Source organism: Alosa pseudoharengus, unplaced genomic scaffold (genome assembly GCF_046254945.1).
Source record: "Alosa pseudoharengus isolate Yale_2024_CS ecotype anadromous, Long Island Sound unplaced genomic scaffold, YU_APseudo_1.1 YU_APseudo_1.1_scf_9, whole genome shotgun sequence".
Lineage (NCBI taxonomy): Eukaryota > Metazoa > Chordata > Actinopteri > Clupeiformes > Clupeidae > Alosa > Alosa pseudoharengus.
Window position 1 is genome coordinate 13,207,440 of NW_027468881.1, and position 21,356 is coordinate 13,228,795.

Consider the following 21,356-nt stretch of genomic DNA (forward strand, 5'->3'; position numbering starts at 1 on the left):
CTTAGTGTTTACATGTGAGATAGCTCCAGTTTTGGGACTGTACATACTGTGTGTGTGTGTGTGTATGTGTGTGTGTGTGACTTCGTACACACAGCAAACCCGAGACCCTGGACTGGGTTTCTTCAGCACAGCTAGGGCAGCCAGGCCCCATTCTCTTTGTGCCAACTACTACATGAAGAGCCTTTTTGTGCGCACTGGTGGTGCGTGTACTGTATGTCAGTGCTTTTCTGTGTGTCAGATTAAACCGGCTTTTCATTGTCTGTTTGCTGCCTGCTGGTGCAGAGACGGGAGTGGGAGGAAGGGCCCGGGGCCTTAAGCAAGATTAGGACCCCGACCAAGTGTAAACATGAGGAGATTTACTTCCAGGTGCTGCTGGGAAGCTCACCTGTGCTGCAGTGTTCTTCCAGTGGGAACAGATGAAGTGAGCTCGACACACAAAAAAGAAGCCTGTTCACACACACACACACACACACACACACACACACACTGCATGATGGATGACCTTTGTCTCTTGTTATAGATTAGGACAACACTGCAGCAGGTTGAAATGATAACATTCACTATTCTCCATTAGTTATAATTAATGGCTAATTAATAGATTTTACGCTCAAGAGTAGCTCAGATTGTGCTCTGTTTGAACATAAACAGATTAGTCACAATCAATTTTATTGTACAAGGAAAAAGGAACAGTTTAAAAGGCCAAGAGGGTTAGTGATTCAGCTGCATGTTTTGCATTTTTTTGTCCATGGTTGCACATCATTGGTTCCTTTCAGTCCAAACAAGGAACTAGCCAAGAGATTATGGCTCATTCCTGGACACTGCGGTCCATCTCTCTCATCACCTCAGCTTAATCAGGATGGACCTCACAGGAGAATCCGGTCTCCAGTCAACCAGTCTCTCTCTTCTCTTTCTCTCTCTTTCCCTCTCTCTCTCTATCTCTCTCTTCTCTCATTCTATCACTCTCTAAGAATGCAGCATACGTGTTTTGGTATGAAATGTTGCTGTCAAAGCAATAGATGACAATATACAAACACTAATTTAAAATGGTTGAAATGTATAACTATCTGCGATCAATCAATCCCTTAGTTGGTCAGATTGATTGTAGCAATGACACTCTAAGCACTCTCTCTCTCTCTCTCTCTCTCTCTGTCTGTCTCACTCCCTTACTCCTTCTCTCATTCTATCACTCTCTAAGAATGCAGCAGATGTGTCTTGGTATGAAATGTTGCTGTCAATGGACAAGATGCCAATATACAAACACTAATTTAAAATGGTTGAACTAAAGCAGAAACAACATTAAAACTACATCAAAATAAGCACCAACCAAACAAACAAAGAGCTGGTCTGTTGATCTGTTAGTATCCCTCAAGCTGCTGATGGCCTCTGCCCCATCCATATGCTGACATTCTCTCTCTCTTTCTCTCTCTCCCTCTCTCTCTGTGGAGACCAGATGGTAGGAGGTATCAGAGGCCAGGCCATGCCTCATGAAGGGCCAATTAGAGGTGGCGTGTCATCTCCCGCTTGCTGCAATCTAACACACAAACAGAAGCGGCTCACACCACACTGTCAGGCCCCGCTCCTCAAACACCTACACACACCCAAAGGGGCTTCCCAGCCTGGACCAGGGCCACGGAGCGGAATAAGAGGGGGTGGTGGGACACGAAAAGCAAGTTTCTTCAGACCTCTTCCAGGTTTGAAAAGGAAAAAACATCAGTGTTTGCGCCTGAAAATGTCTTGTTTATAGTTGGGGTGGTAAAATGTATATATCATGGGGGGTTATGTTTTCCCACCAAAGTATAATTCATATACATTTACCTTTTTATCCTGCAGAGAACTGAACAACAGCTGATTCATTTGGTTGCATGGATCACACATTCCTGGTTTTGATTTGGGCATCTCAGGGTGTGCTTGTCATTCAGACCTTAGGATTGTGGCCTTGTGGGATGTCCATTTTTATAGTATTCTCTGACAAGCACAGCCAGCACAGAGGAAGTTAAGCTGTGTATTTTTATGGCTGGATTGTCAAAACTCCTGCTTGTCTCTGTGGGCTTTTGTGGCTTGTCAGGTCGAGGCAAACTCTTCTTTAATCTTTGTTCTCATAAAAGGGATTCTTCTCCCCCCTATTCATTTAGCATACAGACACAGTGACTTACAGAAGTCTGCCCAAATTACAGGGAATCCACGTGCGGCCAAGTCCCAAACATACATAAATAACACCCTCAAACAAGAAGCAAATAATATGCTCTGATGTTCTGAGTTTTTTATTGTGTATGGTGAAGCACGTGGGAAAGTATTCCTGATTAGACCTTGAGAGGACCATTGGGTCAGGATATATAATAGTAGAAAGTTTTGTGTTTTGAAGTAGTAAACATTATTGCAAAGTAAATTGAATTGCTTTCAATTACATTCAGTAATTACAATTTCTAGCAATTTTATTTTTCAGTGAATGTCAGTCAGTAATTACATTTGGCTACTAATAAAATCACTAGTTTTCTCTGGTATTGCCTGACAGAGTTGAGTCCATGAGACAGTGTACTATAGTGGGTGACATTAACCCAGTGGGCTGTCAGGCAGGGCTCCAGTTTCTTCCAGAGTGAGTGAGTGAGTATCAGCCAAGGTGACCTATTTAGTTGGGCAAATCCTTCACTTTGTACCACTCTTACTTGGCAACGGCCATGGTCAAAGTCTTTCACTGTCGAGCTTCTCGAGCGCACACACACTCATTTAGAAGAAGATTATGCTTTTTGAGTGTGTGTGCTCCTGAGTGTGTGCGTTTGTGTGTGTGTGTGTGTGTGTGTGTGTGTGTGTGTGTGTGTGTGTGTGTGTGTGTGTGTGTGTGTGTGTGTGTGTGTGTGTGTGTGTGTGTGTGTGTGTGTGTGTGTGTGTGTGTGTGTGTGAGGGATCTCAAACCGTTCCCACACCCTCTCAAATCTCTTGTGCTCCCGGCAGCCTGCCCCAGCTGGAGGGATAAATAGATCCTTTGTTTGGAGCAGGGAACAGGTAACCATTTGTGTGTGTGTGTGTGCGTGTGTGTGTGTGTGTAGGGAAAGGGGACTGCACTTATGTGTTTGTGTAAGTGGGTGTATGTGTGTATGTGTGTGTGTTGTGTAGTGGAAGGGACTTGCATTACTGTGTATTTGTGTGTGTGTGTGTGTATGTGTGTGTGTGTATGTGTATGAGGGGGTGTGGTGGAGTCTGCATGTTTATTTATCTTAGCGTAGGATAAAGTCTCTGATTTGGAGTTCACAGGGTTGGTAGCTCGTTGTGTGGCAGTGTTGGGTGTGCAGCTGCGAGTTCCAGTGTCGGAGCCGGGAATCTGAGCGGCAGAGAAGCAGGGAAGTACCTGTGCACCGCACATACCTGTGCTCAGGGAGGGAGCGAGGGAAGGAGGGAAGGAGGGGGTGGAGAAAGAGAGAGGGAAGAGGCAGGCATGGAGGGAGGAGGAGGAAGAAGAACAAGAGAGAGGGAGACACCGAAAGAGGTTTTTTCCCTCTTCTTTCCAGCTCTACAAGCTCCTCGACAAGTTCCAAGTGGAAAAATATATATAGCAACCGGAACAAAAATGCTCAGACTATTATTTCCAGTTGGTCAACTGGTTTAACAATAGAGTTTCACTGAGCTAGAGGTATTAAGCACAACCCCTCCCGCTTTGATTGTCAGAAAAGTGGCCCTCTTTTTATGGGTCAGTTGGCGAATGGTGTACGGGTCAGTGCCTCCAACTGTCTCCTGACCTGTTCTGCAGTAATAACTCAGTCCCTGGGCTAAGGTCAAAGGTTATATTTGAGCTGCCTCTCTGGGAGTCGCAGTCCTCACAAGACCGGGCTCTGAAGTCGGCCGGCACTACTACTGACCCAGTTTGTTTTCTGGTAAATAAAGTCACTGCTCGCCAGTGTGGGAAAGAGATAAGAGATGACAGAGGCGCAGACAAAAAGACACAATCAACGAGACCGACAGAGAGAGAGACAGAGAGAGGGAGTGAAAGAGAAAGAAAAAAAGAGAGAGACATGACCTTCAAATCTTTTATTATCAACCTTTCCGGGTGTCCTTCAATCCAAAAATGCCCACTCAAAAAAGAATGAGAAGTGTGACGGACAATGAGACACTTTGATTCGTTTTACAGCTTCACCTTTTTTATGGAGTGCACTCTCAAAGCGCCAGTGCCCATTACTGGCTCTTCAGAGCAACACCCACATCACTGTATTGAGAGACAGTGTTAGATAAGCCATAATAGAGTGTGCTAATGTAATAGTTAGCGCTGTGGAGCAATGCTCCAGTGTTGGAGGAGGTGCTGCCCCTGTGCCATCTGCACATGACGGGGGATAAGTACAGGGGCTACCGCCCGGCAGCCTGGGCTCTCTAATTAGAGACACAGCGGAAGACATGGATCAGCAGCCATGGCAGCGCCCTACCTGAAGCAGAGCAGAGTAGAGCGGTGTGTGTGTGTGTGTGTGTGTGTGTGTATGTGTGTGTGTGTGTGTGTGTTGGAGGTGGAGAGACTTGCACCATAGTCGTAAGTTTGCCAATCAAGGATTTCCTGAACACATTCCAAGGCTGGGGCTGGACGCGATTGGTACTGTGAAAAGTGAACAAAGAGCTTAGATAAGGTTTATTTCAAAACCTTGATATGAGGCAGTTCAAGGTTACCAGTCTCTAAAGTAAACAAGTACAGTCAAGATAAGGGACTAATAAACTGATTTGCTATTTCATGAACACAGTATGCCTGTTGAGATTCACCTTCTATTTCTGGACGTAATGCTATTTATGCCGGCTGATTTTACTAATGTCATTTACTGTGTGACAAACTCACTGTAAGAAAAAAAAAAAGTTGAGCTGCATCTTGTGGTTAAACCCAGACCTTGTTAGATATATCTGGAGCCGTTTGTGCTGCTTGTGTGGGTCACACGTGTCTGTCCCTCCCTCCTCACGTGCAGCTCCCATGCAGTGTCTCAGCCATGCACCCTGGGTATGGATTCTCCCCTCTGCCTGACTTCCAGCCTCACCTCCACGCCTTCCACTGCCGCCGAGAGAGCCCCGACATGTGGATCCCGGGCTCAGGCGAGCCCCAGGCTTTGAGCGAGCCCCGGGAGGGAAGGCCCCTGCTCCGGCAGCGCCACCAACACCAACACCACCAGCAGCAGCACCACCACCAGCACATCGCCGTGTGCCAGCAGGAGACTCTGGCCTTCATCGACTTGCCCCCGGCCGACACCAATGGCTACTTGGCCTCGCTGGACGCGCCGTCGCGCTTGGTTGCCTGCCCCAGGCCGCCGAACAGAGACTCGAAGGGCTCGGCCGCAGCAGGCCTGTGCCGCAAGAGCAGCAGCAGCAGCAGCAGTGGCGATGCCGCCACGGACACGGAGCCCAACCACGAGGGCTCGGACTCTGGCCTGGACGTTCGAAACAGCCACACGGAAATGCTTCACGCCGACAAGTCGGACGCGGAGAGCCCCGTGCTGGGAATCCTGCGGGCCCCCAAGACACTGTTCCTGCCCCTCAACCCCTACCCTGGCGCTGGGGACGTGTTCGATCCCCAGCAGCCTGGCTCTCCGTCCTCTCCCGTGGGCTCGGAGGGGCAGGACCAGTGGCGCCCCCACAGGCGCTTGTCTCCGAGCTCCGTGAAGGAGAAGTCCATCCGTAAGTGTCCACCTCACTCCACTACTGCAGAATAACCACTGCAATCCTGTCAAATGTATATTTACTCATTGACTGAAGTCAGTTTGCAGTCACATGGGAACAGCAACTGATGGACTTCACAAAAGTTCACAGTAAAAAGGTCAATTTGGTAAATTGGTAACGGTAAACTGATTCCACGAGTCCAGTGATTCCATGTGTGTTCCTTCCTCAATTGAATGATAGTCTGATAGTTGTTATATCGGAGGGCCACTGTTGTGGTCAGTAGTGTGAGTGTGAGATGTCTGGTAACTGAGCTGTGTTGTTGTCACAGGGCGTAAGATGCGCGTGTACTCCAGGGACAGCCTGAGCGACGAGTCTCTGAGCAGCCCAGGGCTGGAGTGCGACTACCTCTTCCCCGGCTCCTTCGAGTCCTTCCTGGAGGAGGAGCTGGGCACGGTCGGGTCCACCCTCTCCCGCCCGCTCTCAGGCCTCTCCTCCACCGATGTGTCCAGTGGCGCCCCCACGCCCCCGCCACTCTCCTTGGCCGCCTCCTCGTCGCATCTCCCTGAGGTGGACACCGTCCAGAGGGAGGCCTCCATGGAGTCCGTGCTGACCCCTGGATCAGGAGGAGGAGGAGGAGGGTCACTCCTGTTTCACCCTCGCACTCAGACTTCGGTCGTGGCGGACCCCGAGCGCAGGCGCTTCTCGGCCTCGGAGCTCATCTCCCGGCTCCAGCTGTCCCAGAGGAAGAACTCCTTCACGCTGAAGCTGGGCAAGTCGCTGTCCGCCCGCGTGGCCTCGCGGGACCGCCAGCCCGCTGGCTACCTCAGCGCTGACTGTAAGTCCACCACCACCACTACCCACCTTACTGCCTCCACTGGGACACCGAGGTCACTGGGACTCCACCACATAACTGTGCTTCACACATAGGTCATTGAGCCTCTCTGAGGAATATCCGAGTCCTTACTGTATGTGGCTGACATGCAGAATAGAAACCTCTTTCCCACAGAGTAGACATCACACTGACTGACTTAAATGTTACACGGGGGTGAGACATTTCCTACATTCTCTCTTTTCCCTTGTAATGTCTTTTTTACGACCCCCATTGCCTCCGTCCTCTCTCTGTTTACAGATAAACCCAGCTCCAAGCAGCGCGCGTCTGGGGGGTCCACAGACAGCGCGCCCCACAGCCCAGTGGGCTCTACTCCCACACTGCCCTCTGCTGACTGGAACCCGCCACTGCAGCGCCGCAGTGGCAAGCACAGGTGAGGGCAGTCATTGCTAATCCTCATGTCTGCAGAGCTCTGTTTTTGGTGTAGACAGGACTAGGCGGTATTTTGTGCTGTTTCTTTTTTTGTCTAATTCTCTGTGCGCTCTCCCTTCTCTCAGCATGAGGAAAGACTCCATCGAGGAAGATGGCGATCCCCATGCTAACATGCGTAGCACCCACCGCCTGTCTCGCTTCCTGCCAAGCTGTAAGTCTCCTTGAAACACTTGATAGTAGTTGGTTGTCTTTTCAGCTGGAAATCAACTGAATTTTCCCCTTTGTTAAAAAAACAACATTATCTCACTTGTCTTCTTACTTCTCTCTCTCCCTCTCTCTCATTTTATTTACCAATATGTCTGTTTCTCTTTCATTTCCTTCTCTCTCTTTTTCTCTTTCTCTCTCTATCTCTCTTTCTCTCACTCGCTTTTCCTTTCCTCTGCCAGCCATCCTGTACCAGGAGTACAGTGATGTGGCCATCAATCGGGAGATCCAGCGACAGCAAGGGGCGGAGCCTGGCACTGAGGAGTACCGCATGGGAGACACTCCGTCTCCTAGCAACCTGTCCCCATCCAGCTCCTTCCGCTCGTCCCGGGGCTCGGCGTTCTCACTGTGGCAGGACATTCCGGACGTGCGCACCAGCGACCAGCTGGACAACTTCAGCAACGAGGAACGCAAACTGCAAGAGGTGAGATGCTCCTCTATGGAGCCAAAGAGTGGCCATAGGGTGTGCAGTATGTAACTAGCAACATTTAGGTCACTGAAGCATATAAGTAAACTGCTGATGATGATTCCTTAATGAAAACTTTGCTGCACTATCAAGGGTTCCGAAATGTGTGCAATGGGTTGTTGTTTTACAGGCCAAGTTTGAACTGGTGACGTCCGAGGCGTCGTACATCCGTAGTCTGACCATAGTGGTGGACCACTTCATGATGTCCCAGGAGCTGGCTGAGTGTCTGGGAGTGCAGGACAGGCAGTGGCTCTTCTCCAAACTCCCTGAAGTCAAGGACGTCAGCGAGAGGTACGAGACGAGGCATATTTCTTCCAGGGATATAATTTATAAGGTCTATTTGGAGTTAATGTTTTCACCAAGGCTATTTACTATGTCAACTATGTTAAGCTACAGTGTTCACCTTGCTTCCCTTTATCAATTTCTTGCCTTTCATAACTGTCTGTTTATCTCTCACACTCTCATTCTTTTTCTGGCCAACGACAGGTTCCTGCATGATCTAGAACAGAGGTTAGAGGGGGACATTCTACGCTTTGATGTATGCGACATTGTCCTGGATCACTGTCCAGCCCTGCGCAAGGTCTACCTCCCCTATGTCACCAACCAGGCCTACCAAGAGCAGACCTATCAGCGGTTACTGTGAGAATGCAGTCTTTTGTTAGTGTGTGTGTCAGTTCACCTCAGTCACTCTTTAGCTTCTTTTTGGGTTCAGTTTCTGTTGAGGCTTGGTGCCAGGTAAAACTAGGACAGGAGTTGGGCGTGTTTGGGTATGCACGTGTCAATGTTTGTATGTGCGTGTGCAAGTTAGTACACTTGCTTGAACCATTTTTTACTGGCAGCACATAAATAAACCTCCTCTTAAAAAGAAAAAAGAAAAGAAAAGAAAAAGAAAAACACTCTCCACTTATGCTGACTAGAAAGTCTTAAACATTCATTTTATCCAATTATCTGTCTCACTCAGGCTAATCTTTTCAAACTCTTTCTTCCTTGCCTTCCTCTGCCCCCTAGGCAAGAGAACCCGCGATTCCCTGGTATCCTGGCCCGCCTGGAAGAGGACCCCATCTGCCAGCGGCTCCCTCTTGCTTCCTTCCTCATTCTGCCCTTTCAGCGGATCACCCGGCTCAAAATGCTGGTGGAGGTATGCGGCACTCGTCGCCTTTCATGTTCTCCGATAACAAGCACAACGCTGCCCTGACTCCATCACGGTCCGTAAAATGATACAGTACCTTCTTAGAAAGCGTTGAGAATTTTCATAGTCGCTATGCAATTAGACTAGCTTCCACTTGGAGACAGCTGGGGTTACTGGGGGGTTTGTTTTCTTTACCGTGGTGCATAATAATTTATGGGGCTTTTTCTTTCTTATCTATCTGCACGGAATAACGTATTCTGTTTGTGAGCTTGCTTCAGAACATTCTGAAGAGGACAACGCCTGGCTCGCGAGATGAGGACACAGCCACGAAGGCCTTTAATGAGTTGAAAAAGGTACAACTGCCAATTCTGCTGAAAATATTTGGTTGTTCTTTTTTTGCGTATTCGTGTTTATGAGAAGGTAATAGGAACACTCTGCACCAAACTGCACTGATACAGAAAAAAGAATTATGCGCATAAAAATACAATTTCTCTCTTGTGACAGCTCATAAAGGAATGCAACTCCAGTGTGCAGTCAATGAAGAGGATGGAGGAACTTATTCATCTCAATAAGAAGATTCACTTTGAGGGCAAGGTATATTAGCAAGTCACAACTAACAGAGAGTCTAATATATTTATCCAGACTTGAGACTGGCAGGCAGCCCCTTGAGTAAAATTTGTAATGTGTGTTTGAAGGCAAAAGAGGCTGTTTCAGTAAAAAAAACAAAGTGTTTACGGTCAGTCATAACTTGGTTGACAGATGTATGTATACTGTAGGGTCATGTATGAGTATGACCGTCCTTTTGTCCATTCTGTTTCCTCTTGTCTAGATCTTTCCCTTGATCTCTCAGTCTCGCTGGCTGGTAAAGCATGGTGAACTGCTGGAGGTGGACACGCAGACCATGAGTATATCCGGGTCAAAGTTCAAGCTGCCCACCCGGCCCGTTTACCTGCACCTGTTCAACGACTGCCTTCTGCTCTCCCGGAAGAAGGAGTGAGTCGAAAACGATGAAGGGGGGGAGAAGTTCTGTGTAGATAGACTATCAGTGAGCTGTAGCTTTCGCTCGACCTCTGCCACACGTGATTACAGAGGACTGATGGTGCTTTCTGCTCTTGCCTTGCAGCACTTGGAAGTTCATGGTGTTTGTCCATGCGAAAATCGCAGAGTTGCGAGTGAAGGATCTGAGTCAGAAACTGCAGGGCATCACCGGCTTCCTCTTCTATCTGCAGCTGTACGACGGTCAGCAGCTCAAACACCAGATCCTGCTCAAGTCCCACACTGAGTGAGTGACCACGGCAAGTAGCCTTGAAGCTAGACGATTTTACCCCGCCTACAAAATTTGAAGGCACGAAATTCGGTCTGGAGTCGGCCCATTGAGAACTCTATACACATGGTTAAGATGTGTTTGGGCTAGTCAGATTGTTTAGGCGAGCTTTATACAATGATAGACAAATTAGCAACAGGATAGTAGTCATCTAAGCTAAGCTATGCGGCAGGAAGAGACACACTGAGCGAGATGGAGGGAGGAAGGAATGAGAGAACCTACTACACCAACACATTATACTTACACCACTTTCTGTCCGTTTTGTTCAATGTACACAGGAGCAATAAACAGAGATGGATCTCTGCCATGGTTCCTTCTGAAGCAAAGACCTCCCTCGAACAGGCCATTGAGAATGATGGTGAGTTTCCGGTTTCTGTGAGGAGTCTTTAAATACATACCTACTCACATCATGAAGATCTGCTTACACTGCTTACACTTTTGATGTGAGTGATTCATATCTCCTTGCTGTTTTTGTCTCCCGCATAATAGATATTTCTCAGGTTCAGTGTATAAAGAGTTACCAGGCTCAAGAACACGATGAGTTAACACTGGAGAAGGCTGACATCCTTCAAGCCAAGACCATTACAAGTGATGGTAAGAACTGCATGGCTGATAAGCTTTAGAGATTTATGCAGGGTTCCCACCCATTTTCACTGACATTTGACAAATTCCAATGACCTTGGATAAAATTGGCATGATTTATCAAGGCCAGTGAGTACAAAATTGCTTACTTTATGTCCCAGGTTGGGGCTGAATATGAATCATGACTTTAACAACGAGACTGGATAAAATGTGCTTTCTCCCCCACCATTCCATATCTATGAAGGAAGTGAACAAAATGTGTGACATTATATATGCAGTATGCTATCTCTTTCCTACTTCCTGGTATGACAAAATGGAATTTCTTGACTTTTCTAAAACTTGGGCCTGGAAAATGCGATTTCACAATTCCATGACATCTTTTTCCAGGTTTTCCATGATGAGTTGTGGGAACCCTGTTCATGGCTATTACTTTCCTGTGACTCCTGAGACTTAGGTTGTTTGTGTGTTTGCGTGTGTGTGCAGGCTGGGTGGAGGGAATAAGGCTGTCTGACGGTGAGCGGGGCTGGTTCCCCAAGAGCTACGTGGAGGAGATCACAAATCGCAGCGCTCGCTTGCGCAACCTGCGAGAGAACATTCGCATCAAGTGTGTCACCCAGAAACTGGAGGAGGAAATCCTGTGAGAAGGATCCCCATTGACACCCTCAACCTCATCCTCCACAGCCTTGCCAATGACTAGCTTCTCTCTCACACACACACACACACACACACAGATAAACACACAAACACACTCTCTCTCTCACACTCACACACCAAGACAAACTAATTAGGTCTTCATATAAAGGCCCATCCTTTGCAATAGGAGCTCATATTCAACAAGATGGAGTCACAACATGAAGTCCACTCAGTGAGGAAACTTAGTGGGAGCAATGACTTCCTGCATCAGCTCGAGCAAAACCATGGAAACCACTCTTTTTGCATGCGGTGCAGTAGGACTATTAAATATCTTGCTGTTGCTGTCGCTTAGGTAGGTGTACACCTTGGGGGGCAGACACTGGAGCTAAGAATCTTTGCCTATCCAGGTTACCTGACATCAGCTTGGTAATCATATTACTCTGGTATGAGACGGGGAAGACATTCATGTCCTACGATAGCTTTGATTTTCTGTTATTATGTAAAAAAAATCTAATCATTAAGGACTCATTTAATGTGTAGCTTTAGGGAAATGTGGTACACAGAACACACTCTGTATTTCTGCAGGGAAATGTGGTACGCAGAAGAACACACTGTATTTCTGCAGCTGTTGCATGGATCTTTGGCCTTGGTGCTTTTGTTTTTCTGCCATGCCTGTCCCCACTACTTAAAACACAGGCTGTGTTGTTCATCTTGCATGGCTGTTGCATCTCAAGCAAAAGAGATTTCATGACACACCTCTAGTATAAAAGAACCTGATCAAGATGGATCTAATGTAGAGAAATGTGTATGACACTGAGGCTGAAACCACCTGATCAGTCCATGAAATGACCACTCCTAGGATGCTTTAAGAAGTCATACAATGGTATAGTCTACTCAGAGATACACTAAGGTAAATGCCTGTATTCTGCATAGTGTCAAGTTTTGTTGAAGAAAATGGCACGTTTTCTTTTTTACAACACATTATTGTTAATTTAACATGTTGCTTTTGCACCATGGATATTTGTAAATGTTCCCACAAATGCTTTTCATCATTTGAGATGAGTTCCTTTAAAGTCTGTAGATGTACTTACATAATAGATATAGCGATTAAGTTGCAGGTCAAATTATACCCATTATTTATGAATAAAGAAAGTTTCAACCATGCCAAGCTGATATTTTTGTAATTTTGACAAGGGAGTCAAGCACTAAATGATCAAATGCTGAATGTGTTCCATTATTAACTAACGATGACATGAATTCTACATGCTCAGCTGTGTCCATGTATCAATAGCACATACAAACTTTGCAATAAATGCAGATACAATAAATTAATGTGGTGGTTGAATAATATGCAAAAAGACAGACAAGATAAGGTGTCACCTTTTCACCTGAAATTATGCTTGAAACGACTCACCTTATTTTGTTGCAGGTCTTAGGTGTAAAAATATACCTTTCCATTCTTCCCTTTCAAAACGTATTTCTAAGCTCACCTGAGTTAACACCCAGCTACTGCAAGACATTGCTGTCTGAAAACGTTGAGACTGAATACTTCCATCTTTCCACATCAAACGCCCCAAGGTACATCAGCAAATAAGTTTAGTTTGGGGTGCATCGAAAGACTTTTATTGTGACAAATAGAGCAGGAATCAGGAGTGGTCTCGGCGACCTTCCAACAGTGATAAATCAGAGTGGTGGTAGACTCCAGATTAGTAGCTGTGGTGAAGAAAAAGATAAAGAAGAAAACCTGCCCTACTGCGGTGGCCCAGGAATGCAGAGCTAATTAAAGTAATTCATCACATCAGTCATCGCAATGTGCACCTTCTTGGTGGATTTATACAGCAAGGCTCTTCTATTAGGTGTCTTTCTAGCCCCCCCCCCCTTTGTGAATTAGAAGAACTCACATTATAGTTATAAGGCCATTCTGCACTGGAGTGTCTTGCCATAAAGAGTAGCAGTACATCTGTTGTATCAAAAAATACAATATTAAACAAAGAGGCTATGTAACCTCACTGGAAATGAGTTAGGTGTAGAGAGAAGGGTCAAGAGTCTTTTGTTGTTGTTTTTGTGTGTGTGTATGTGTGTGTGTATGTGTGTGTGTATTCAGTCTCTTTGAGACAGCGTTGTTCACAGTCTGGTGTTCTCGTTCAGCTTCGGCGCTTCTTTGGAATAAGGGGTGGTGGAGCAGAATGGTTGGAGATCTGTGAGGTGTGAATCTCCTTGTCAGGCTTTGAGGGGAAAAACAGAGATATAATTTACTAATATTAATGTTGTCGTATAGCCTCAAAATACATCAGTCGGTCCACACACCATGACAAAACATATAGTTCATGTGCAGCACGCGTTGTAATAGGCTACACATGACATTGACATAATCTACCCAATAGACCTACCATCTATTAAAGTACAATGGAGGCGCAATGAGTCTTGTGTTATACCTGCTGTAACTGAAAGATCCAGGTCTGGTAATCTTCTGGATAGGTACATGACACCTGCAGAGGTTCCATCAGCTCACCTGAACATGAAATGTGGAGATTACAAGTGATGCTTTTACTATCACAGGTGAAGACAAAGTGATCCCCACATATACAGTAGACCCTTTCAACTGCAGAAACAAACACTTTATACAAACACCAGGGTTTTTTTTGGGTGCACACATACAAAATGCACACTAAGAGGGTCACAAGGGGCAACTCACTGAATCTGACAAAAAGGGTACTGGGTTAGAACCATGGACACCACCTTTAATTTGAAAACTATACGGAGAGCACTGCACTATACACTTCTGAAATAATATTTCATATTTGCCCACAAGGGGTCTGTTTTTTCCTGACGTCTGCAGCACTTTAATTAGGGAACCAAAGACTTATATGGTCCTCTCTTGAATATGCTGGTGCAAAGTGGTACCTTTATACCAGTGTTTCCCTTTTTTGTGACTTCCTGTTCAGGCCAGGGAAGAAGCTATACCGTACAAAGGGCAGACAAATGATGCGTTGGACGCTATGTCAGCACAAGGCACACTTCACTGCTACCGAGAAAACATCAGCAAATCACCCTCAAAACAAAATTACAAAAGTACCCAAGGACTTAAAATGCAATATGTGACACACTGATATTATTGGGAGAAGCCCTAGTTTGAAATGATCTTGAAATATAGACCTTATATATAGAAACTTTCTATATATACAGTCTATGCATCATAAACATTATAAACAAGTTATAAACGTTTATGAAATAATGCTTCTGTCATTAAGTGTCATTCGGTTTTTGTCATGACAAGTTAGGGTTAGGGTTAGAGTTATACCTTCAAGTAAAGTGTTACCAAAAGGTCTTTATGTGTTTACTTGTTATTTTATGTAGAAAACAGCTTTCTCAGCACATGGTGGTGTGGAGTCATATGTCTGAATCATGTGGCAACACATTTGATAGCAGGCCACACAACAAGGAACTGCAACAGTTGAAATATTCACACTGTTGAGCGTGGTGAGAACTGGTAGAAAGAGGAAATTAAGTCTGCACAAGTGGCATTTGGTGACGTCTCACCTGACAGCTCAAACTGATTGCCAGGTAAAGCTGACCTCTCCAAGGCCTGGATGCTTCTCCGTGGTAACCGTCCCTGTGGGAACGCAGCACAGTCATACAGCTTCTTTCACCACACAGTCACACACTGCTCACACACAAATAACTAACTGCCATTCTACCACCTAGAACACAGTGACTGTGATACATAGAATGTGTTGAACATACATCCTAAGTTTCATTATAATCATGACAACAGCGGGAGAATAAGCTTCTTCATAGACATTTTAACAATAGGTTGGGGGTTGAACGTTTAATCCTTTCTTTCACTCTTGTCACTTGTGCGCTGCAGGGCTAGCAAAAGCCAGGTCGGTTTACAGTGTCTCCCATACAGTCCTGTTTGTTATCAAAAGTGTTACAACAGTTCACCAGCAACAAAGCCAAGGTCACAGGTTCAGCAGCACTGAAATCATAGGGTGTCTGTCTTGACACCCAGTCTTTCCCAGCCAGATCACCTTACCTCGTATTTCACACAGACGCGCTGGCTGTCCACGGACAGAATGAGGACGTCCCGTGGAAAAAGGACAAGAAGTCGCTCTTGGGGTACCTGCAATGGTCAAGCATTAGATAAAAAGGTCAGTGTGACATTACTTTGTATGATGCGGTCACTGGAATGTGACTCATAGGCCTTTTCCACCAACAGAAAGGAATCAGTTCCATTCTGGTTCACACTCCAGAACTGTTCTGAGCATTTCGACCAAAGATAAATTGTTGGTTGGTTCAAGATAGTTGTTTTCCTGTGAACCTACTGTGTGTGCGTATCTCATTCGACAGGTCAGTTATGCACGCTACACCCTCTGTTGATGACACACCCCTGGTCCCGTTCAAAACCAGCGGAAATGCAGACTGGTTCACTAGATGGCACGAAGGTTCAAATAACTCTGAACGGAATCGGTTCAAGAACCAGTTCTCTGTTGGTCGAAAAAAAATGGCCTCAGTGCCTATACGTCTGCTGCCTCACCTGCTTCTGTGAGTTGGTGACATGCACCAGAGACAGGAAGACTGGCAGGCCCATGTGCTGGATGGAAGTGCCCTCCCACTGCCAGATGGGAGCACGGAGCAGATACCTCTTCAGCTCCTCTCTCTTCCACATCTCATCGCAAGGCAGCTGCGCAGAACAGGAGAAGAAGAACCAAGACTATCATAGAGCCATTTTAATGCTCTGCTAAAGCAGCTATTTCTGAGTTGAGCTCATCCACAAACCTACTGATTTAGATGTCTCAAGAAGAACATGAACACTTGGCACAGTTTACATAAATAGTCATTTAAGCAGCTCCAGTAGAGTAGGCTGAGCCAAATAATTGAGTTGTATGGCAAAAACTGAATTTTACTCATGGTTTACCAGATAGGCCAGTGCGCTGTGCGAGGGGCTCAGTTGTTGCCTGAGGGATTTATATCTCCTGTCCTCAATGTTGTCCATCCAGTTCTTCCTGTCAGTGCCACTGGCACAAATAAAGATCTTGGAGTCCATCATGGGGCCTAAAACAGGGTCAGATTGTACGCCTGGTGAGCAGACCACTCCGGAAATATGGCACTCTATGGAGCTGTTTACCACCCAAAGATTTATTGTTTTTCTACAACTATCACTTTCCACACAGTATTTGCAAAATGTCCTTTTTAACGAGATCAAAGCATGTGATGGCTGCGGCACTTGCTACGAATATACAGTAGTAGCTGCATAGGCCGTGCTTAGGCTTCCTATGCATGATGAGGTGACTTTTCAGACAGGCATTTTGCCACTAACGGAGAGAGACTCACCACTGATCTCAAACATGTATGGGGCGCTGGGATCCTGGGATATGATACGCACCTCCAGAGCAGAGAGGGGGAGAATGCCCTGTGGGGGAGATGAGACTCTCAAGGAGACAGTCTGACTGGTCAGACAAACAATGGAACACCACACAGCCCCTTTCAGTGGAAGATCCCAGTATAATGTTCCAGTTAGAACTAATTAACACATTCTTTTACTGAGTTACAGTACTTGCATGTGATTCATATGACCTGTTTAAAACATGACTTTAAAGTGTTATTTGATAAAAAAGTCAAAAAAATCACCGCTCATCTGTTGAGGTGCTGGATTAACAAGTAATTCAATAAAAAGTAAAGAAAAATCCGCACACTCAAGTCTTTGCAAACAGGTTTTTACTCTATGTGCAAGCTTTCGGTCAGATGACCTTCTTCAGGCAGAGTAAAGCTTTACTCTGCCTGAAGAAGGTCATCTGACCGAAAGCTTGCACATAGAGTAAAAACCGGTTTGCAAAGACTTGAGTGTGTGGATTTTTCTTTACTTTTCATTGAAAGTGTTATTTGATGAAATCACATGCCCACCAGCATATCTTTTTTTATCTACAAATGTGTGTGTGTGTGTGTGTGTGTGTGTGTGTTTAACTGGTAAAGGAGACTCACCTCATAAATGAAATTGTGATGGGAGTGGTCCAGAGCTAAGATCAGTAGATGGAAGGAGAAGAGCACGAGGTATCGCTCGCCCATTGCCTGCAAGAGGACAGGTACATAAAGAGGTCAGCTGGGTCACTGGTGTGTGTGTGTGTGTGTGTGTGTGTGCGTGTGTGTGTGTGTGTGTGTGTGTGTGTGTGTCTGTGTGTGTCTGTGTGTGTTTGTATGTTTGTTTATGTGTGTGTGTCTGTGTGTGTCTGTGTGTGTTTGTATGTTTGTTTATGTGAAAATAACGAAAGGGGATTGTAAGAACAACTCTGTTTTCTACATATGAATGTAAATGTGACTCATATTAGCCTGGTCCAGACATACCTCAAATGTGTCACTTTCCCTCATATGACCTCTTTACCTTTGTGTGTGTGTTGTGGAGCGTCACGAGGGACGAGTAGATGATGTCCCCATATGAGTGTGCTGCCCGTCCCTCCCACTCTCTGATTGGCTGAGTGTATATCCTGTGATGCACCTCCTCCTTGCTCCAGCCCCACAACACTGTCTGCAACAGGATGCACATCTAAAACCATTTCCTGTACTTCACACCTTCACCACACGCTCATTAATAACGATGATACCGCAACAAGTAAGTACAGAATGTACACAATGGAAAACCTCTCACCTCTCACCCCCTAAAAACATCTTACACACAAAACAGAACCTTCAAAACGCGGCTCTACACACCTGGATATCATGATGTATCTGGACATCATTGCACGATATTCTGGTTTCCACAGACTTCGGTTCCTGCAAATGTACGGTAATAGTGTTCATGTAGGTCATTTTAAGCATTTGACCCATAAGCTACTCTGTGACAAACATCCTCCCCTCCTCCTCCTCCTACTTCTCCTCTCCTCTTCCTCTCCTCTTACCTCCTGCGTGAGTTGTCTGACCGAAGGACAGCGTACTGGTGGGGGTGGCGGGCCGGTGCCATTACGCACAGACTGTCTACTCTCTCCCAGGTTCCAGACCCTGCTCGGGGAAACAAGAGAAACTGCAGTAGCAACTAGTACAGCAGATACTTTGCAAAGTACCGGGGTAAATCAACCACAAGCAAAGCAAAATAGCCCAGCCTTAGCAAAGTAGCCCAACCACATCAAACAGCATGTTAGCATTTGTTTGATGGCTATTGCAGTTGCACACATTTTGCTGAATTTAGAAAACATATTTCAGTGAAAGTATGTGATGAGATCAGAAACTAGTTCTCAACAAAATGACAGGGGTGTGGTGGTAAATGTGTTTTAACATGTTTTCAGTGACTTTGTTATTTGCTTTCATTTGTCCATTTCACACCTGTGCACAGTATTGTTGTGCACACAACTCAGTAGCCAGCAACTTTTTGACAACAAAATGCCCATTAGCATTTAGAAACTGTGTCATGCAATCTCTCATATCATACCAGTGCCCCTAGCTGTGGGATTGAGGAGTTTGTGGATTTCTCAGGTGGTTCACCATAAATGCCAAGCGCTTCCGCTCTAACACAGCAACAGTGTTGACCTTCACTGATTAGTTAGTGCCGCCACATCCTGTTCCTCCAGCACCCTCCTTACCCTGACCTGAACCCCCATCCCAACCCACCCTCTGCTCCGCTCCTGATGGGGTGGGGTGGCCTGGCCAGACATAAGCTGATTAAAGTGGGCCCTGTGATGAGCAGACACCATCTGACCCCTGCTAGACTCCCGCCACTGCCACTGTAAGTCCCTCTGTCTGCGTGTGGACTTGGCCTGCTAATTATCGTCTCCATCCATGCCTCTCAATACGCATGCAGGGGTGTTGGCACAGAGCAGCCTTCTGCTGCTACTTCTGCTGTTCAGAAGCTGCCTTTCCTCTGGAAGTTCATGTTAGTACATCACCGTAATTTGTCGGCTTTGGTATGTTTGTGCATGCAAGTGTGTATATTTGTATATATGTTTGTTTGTGTGTGTGTTTGTATGTGTGTGTGTGTGTGTGTGTGTGTGTGTGTGTCTGTCTGTCTGTCTGTGATTGTGTGTGTGTGTGTGTGTGTGTGTGTGTATGTGTGAGTGCACTCACGCATGTGTGTTTGTAAATGTGAATTTGCTTTGACATCAGCCTTGTCAGGAATCAACAGGGAGTACACGTATCACTGTATGTGTATGAATAAGTATGAATAACAGTCGATGATGACTAATCTTCATCATGACTGTGAGTGTGCGCAGCCAGGGTAAGTCCCTGTGTCCATGCGTGCTGTTTTGCTTGTCTAAATTGCGTATCTGCTTCTGCAGAGATGCTTGACAGTTTGGACGTGTGCAGTCTGCATCCCCCCCCCCCCCCCCCCCCCACACACACACACCATCCTCCTAGTCCACTTGGCCCCCACGCCTAATCCCCCCCCAGTCTCCTAATGAAGGGATTGAAGTGCCCAGCCTGGCCCTGCCCAGCAGCCCCTAGCAGATCACCCCCTCTGGAGCGGGACTCCTGATTAGCTAAATAATATTAGTCATGCTTCGTTTGAAGTACAAGAGCCACCTAATCAGATCATATCAGGAGTTTGCAGCCTCATATTTCAATAACTGAGAGGCAGCGATATGCTTTTTTCATCGGCGTGTTTTCATTGGGATGGAATACTCTGAGTCACAATCTTTCAGCTATCTTCTGTCTAACATTGGATGTGTTTAATTACCACCCATAGAATAATTGTTTTGCTACTGTACATGTAATTGTTTCACCACTTTTCACACACCATTTGCAACATTTCTTTTTAACCAAATCAAGGCATGTGATGTGGCTGCAGCAATTGCAACGAATATAGTTTCTTGTTGTGTAATATGTGCCTGTGTAATATAAGTTGCTGTCTGATGCTATCGGCTTGTTAGACTCTGCAGAATGTCAACAAATAGGTTTTCTGTGTCACAGCTGAACTCAGCAAGGGTCAGACAATGGAATTTCGTTTAGTTACACTTTGTCGCTCAAGAAAGACCCCTCTAAGTGAATGCACTCACCCTCGAATAACAAAGCATGCAATGTTCAGGGCATTAGCAAACTTCTTACATAAGATGGAGAACCCAGAGTGCTCAACACAGGATGCTGGACTTTACCGTATTTTGTGTGGCGTAGTCATGTGGTTCACACTGTCAACTCGTTTATGAAAAACTCAAAATGGCACCAAATAGATAACCCCAGGCACAGAAATCCTTCCAGTGCAATCAGCCAGTGAACAGAGTTTCTCTTGTTCTATTCAATGCGCCAACTCCACAGATGACCCATTTATCGGACCCCTGTACAAAGCCATGGACTCATGTGATTTACTGAAAAAGTCATCTACCATCCCAACTGTCTATAAAGCCACCGCCGAAAAATTAGGAAGTTCCTATTTCACAGACGTGCCACATGACTGACCATGGCAAAGAGTAAAGAAGTACACTGCACATAGAGACAGAGAGAGAGAGAGAGAGAGATAGAGAGAGAGTGTGTTAGAAATATCTTACCCTGTTCCGTCAATCTCTAGCAGCTCAATCTCGTCAGGCCCCACATCGTCAATCCCGGTGTGCCTCTGAGTCACACTACAGCATCCCATGGCGGCAGGGCCCTGGAAAACTCCTCAGAGAAAAACACCCTGCTCCCAGCAACTGCCTAACTACACACTGAGTGCCATCTGCCCTGTGCCTCGCTCATCCCCTCTACACCTGCCCCTCAGCAAGGGGAGAGAGAGAGAGAGGGAGACGGAGAGACGGAGAGATAGAGGGAGAGATGGGAGGAGGGGAGCAGAAAGATAGAGACAGAAAGAAGAAGGGGGGGGCAGTAACTTACAAGAGACAAAAAACAATGTATGTATCGAAAGAGAGAGAAAGAAAAAAGCCAGTGGGTAAGAAAGCAGAAGCAAGATTTACAAAGAAAAATGAAACAGCAGAAAAAAAACAAAAAGAAAAAGCTTCCCCTCCCTGCGCAAGTCCTCACAGTAGAGCCTAAAGCAAGCCAGACAGACGCGACACAGTGGCAGAGCCAGAGATCTGACAGCCCTATGACACAGCAATCAGTAAGAGCCCGGAGAGGAGAAACAAGTGTGCCGAGACTTCCTGTCAGTTTGATGCATGACGCAGCT

The 21,356-nt window shown here is 46.0% G+C and overlaps 2 protein-coding genes across 3 annotated transcripts in view; one reads left to right on the forward strand and one right to left on the reverse strand.

Moving 5' to 3' along the window:
* The window catches only part of arhgef19 (Rho guanine nucleotide exchange factor (GEF) 19), a 20,097-nt gene extending 7,494 nt beyond the window's left edge, over positions 1-12,603 (forward strand). Inside the window, exons 2-16 of the mRNA XM_076277408.1 lie at positions 4,932-5,634; positions 5,945-6,451; positions 6,746-6,878; positions 7,003-7,088; positions 7,324-7,565; positions 7,738-7,898; positions 8,094-8,246; positions 8,616-8,745; positions 9,015-9,089; positions 9,241-9,330; positions 9,566-9,729; positions 9,860-10,018; positions 10,339-10,418; positions 10,550-10,654; positions 11,126-12,603. Of these exons, the coding sequence (XP_076133523.1) occupies positions 4,953-5,634; positions 5,945-6,451; positions 6,746-6,878; positions 7,003-7,088; positions 7,324-7,565; positions 7,738-7,898; positions 8,094-8,246; positions 8,616-8,745; positions 9,015-9,089; positions 9,241-9,330; positions 9,566-9,729; positions 9,860-10,018; positions 10,339-10,418; positions 10,550-10,654; positions 11,126-11,283 (2,925 nt within the window). The 5' untranslated portion in view covers positions 4,932-4,952 and the 3' untranslated portion in view covers positions 11,284-12,603. The remainder of the gene's footprint in view (positions 1-4,931; positions 5,635-5,944; positions 6,452-6,745; positions 6,879-7,002; positions 7,089-7,323; positions 7,566-7,737; positions 7,899-8,093; positions 8,247-8,615; positions 8,746-9,014; positions 9,090-9,240; positions 9,331-9,565; positions 9,730-9,859; positions 10,019-10,338; positions 10,419-10,549; positions 10,655-11,125) is intronic.
* Positions 12,604-12,882: 279 nt separating this feature from the next.
* On the reverse strand, positions 12,883-21,293 carry LOC143115401 (putative pleckstrin homology domain-containing family N member 1). 2 transcript variants are annotated; one of them, XM_076277409.1, is made up of 12 exons: positions 20,743-21,293; positions 18,169-18,268; positions 17,981-18,043; positions 17,655-17,798; positions 17,258-17,344; positions 16,610-16,688; positions 16,194-16,330; positions 15,813-15,959; positions 15,312-15,398; positions 14,816-14,888; positions 13,711-13,787; positions 12,883-13,500 (listed from the first exon to the last, which is right to left on the reverse strand). In XM_076277409.1, exons 1-12 carry the CDS (start codon positions 20,829-20,831, stop codon positions 13,420-13,422), a joined length of 1,164 nt encoding a protein of 387 aa, XP_076133524.1. In that variant the 5' UTR covers positions 20,832-21,293; the 3' UTR covers positions 12,883-13,419. The 2 variants fall into 2 exon arrangements, with proteins under 2 accessions (XP_076133524.1, XP_076133525.1); XM_076277410.1 differs by lacking the exon at positions 20,743-21,293 and adding an exon at positions 20,353-20,665.
* Between the last annotated feature and the right edge of the window lie 63 nt (positions 21,294-21,356).

Coding starts and splice junctions, on each gene's coding strand:
- LOC143115401 (XM_076277409.1), bottom strand. CDS start 20,831: ATGGGATGCTGTAGTGTGACTCAGAGGCACACCGGGATTGACGATGTG. Junction 18,269..20,742: donor CTAGAGATTGACGGAACAGG/GTAAGATATTTC, acceptor TTCCCCGAGCAG/GGTCTGGAACCTGGGAGAGA. Junction 14,889..15,311: donor GCGTCTGTGTGAAATACGAG/GTAAGGTGATCT, acceptor GCGTTCCCACAG/GGACGGTTACCACGGAGAAG.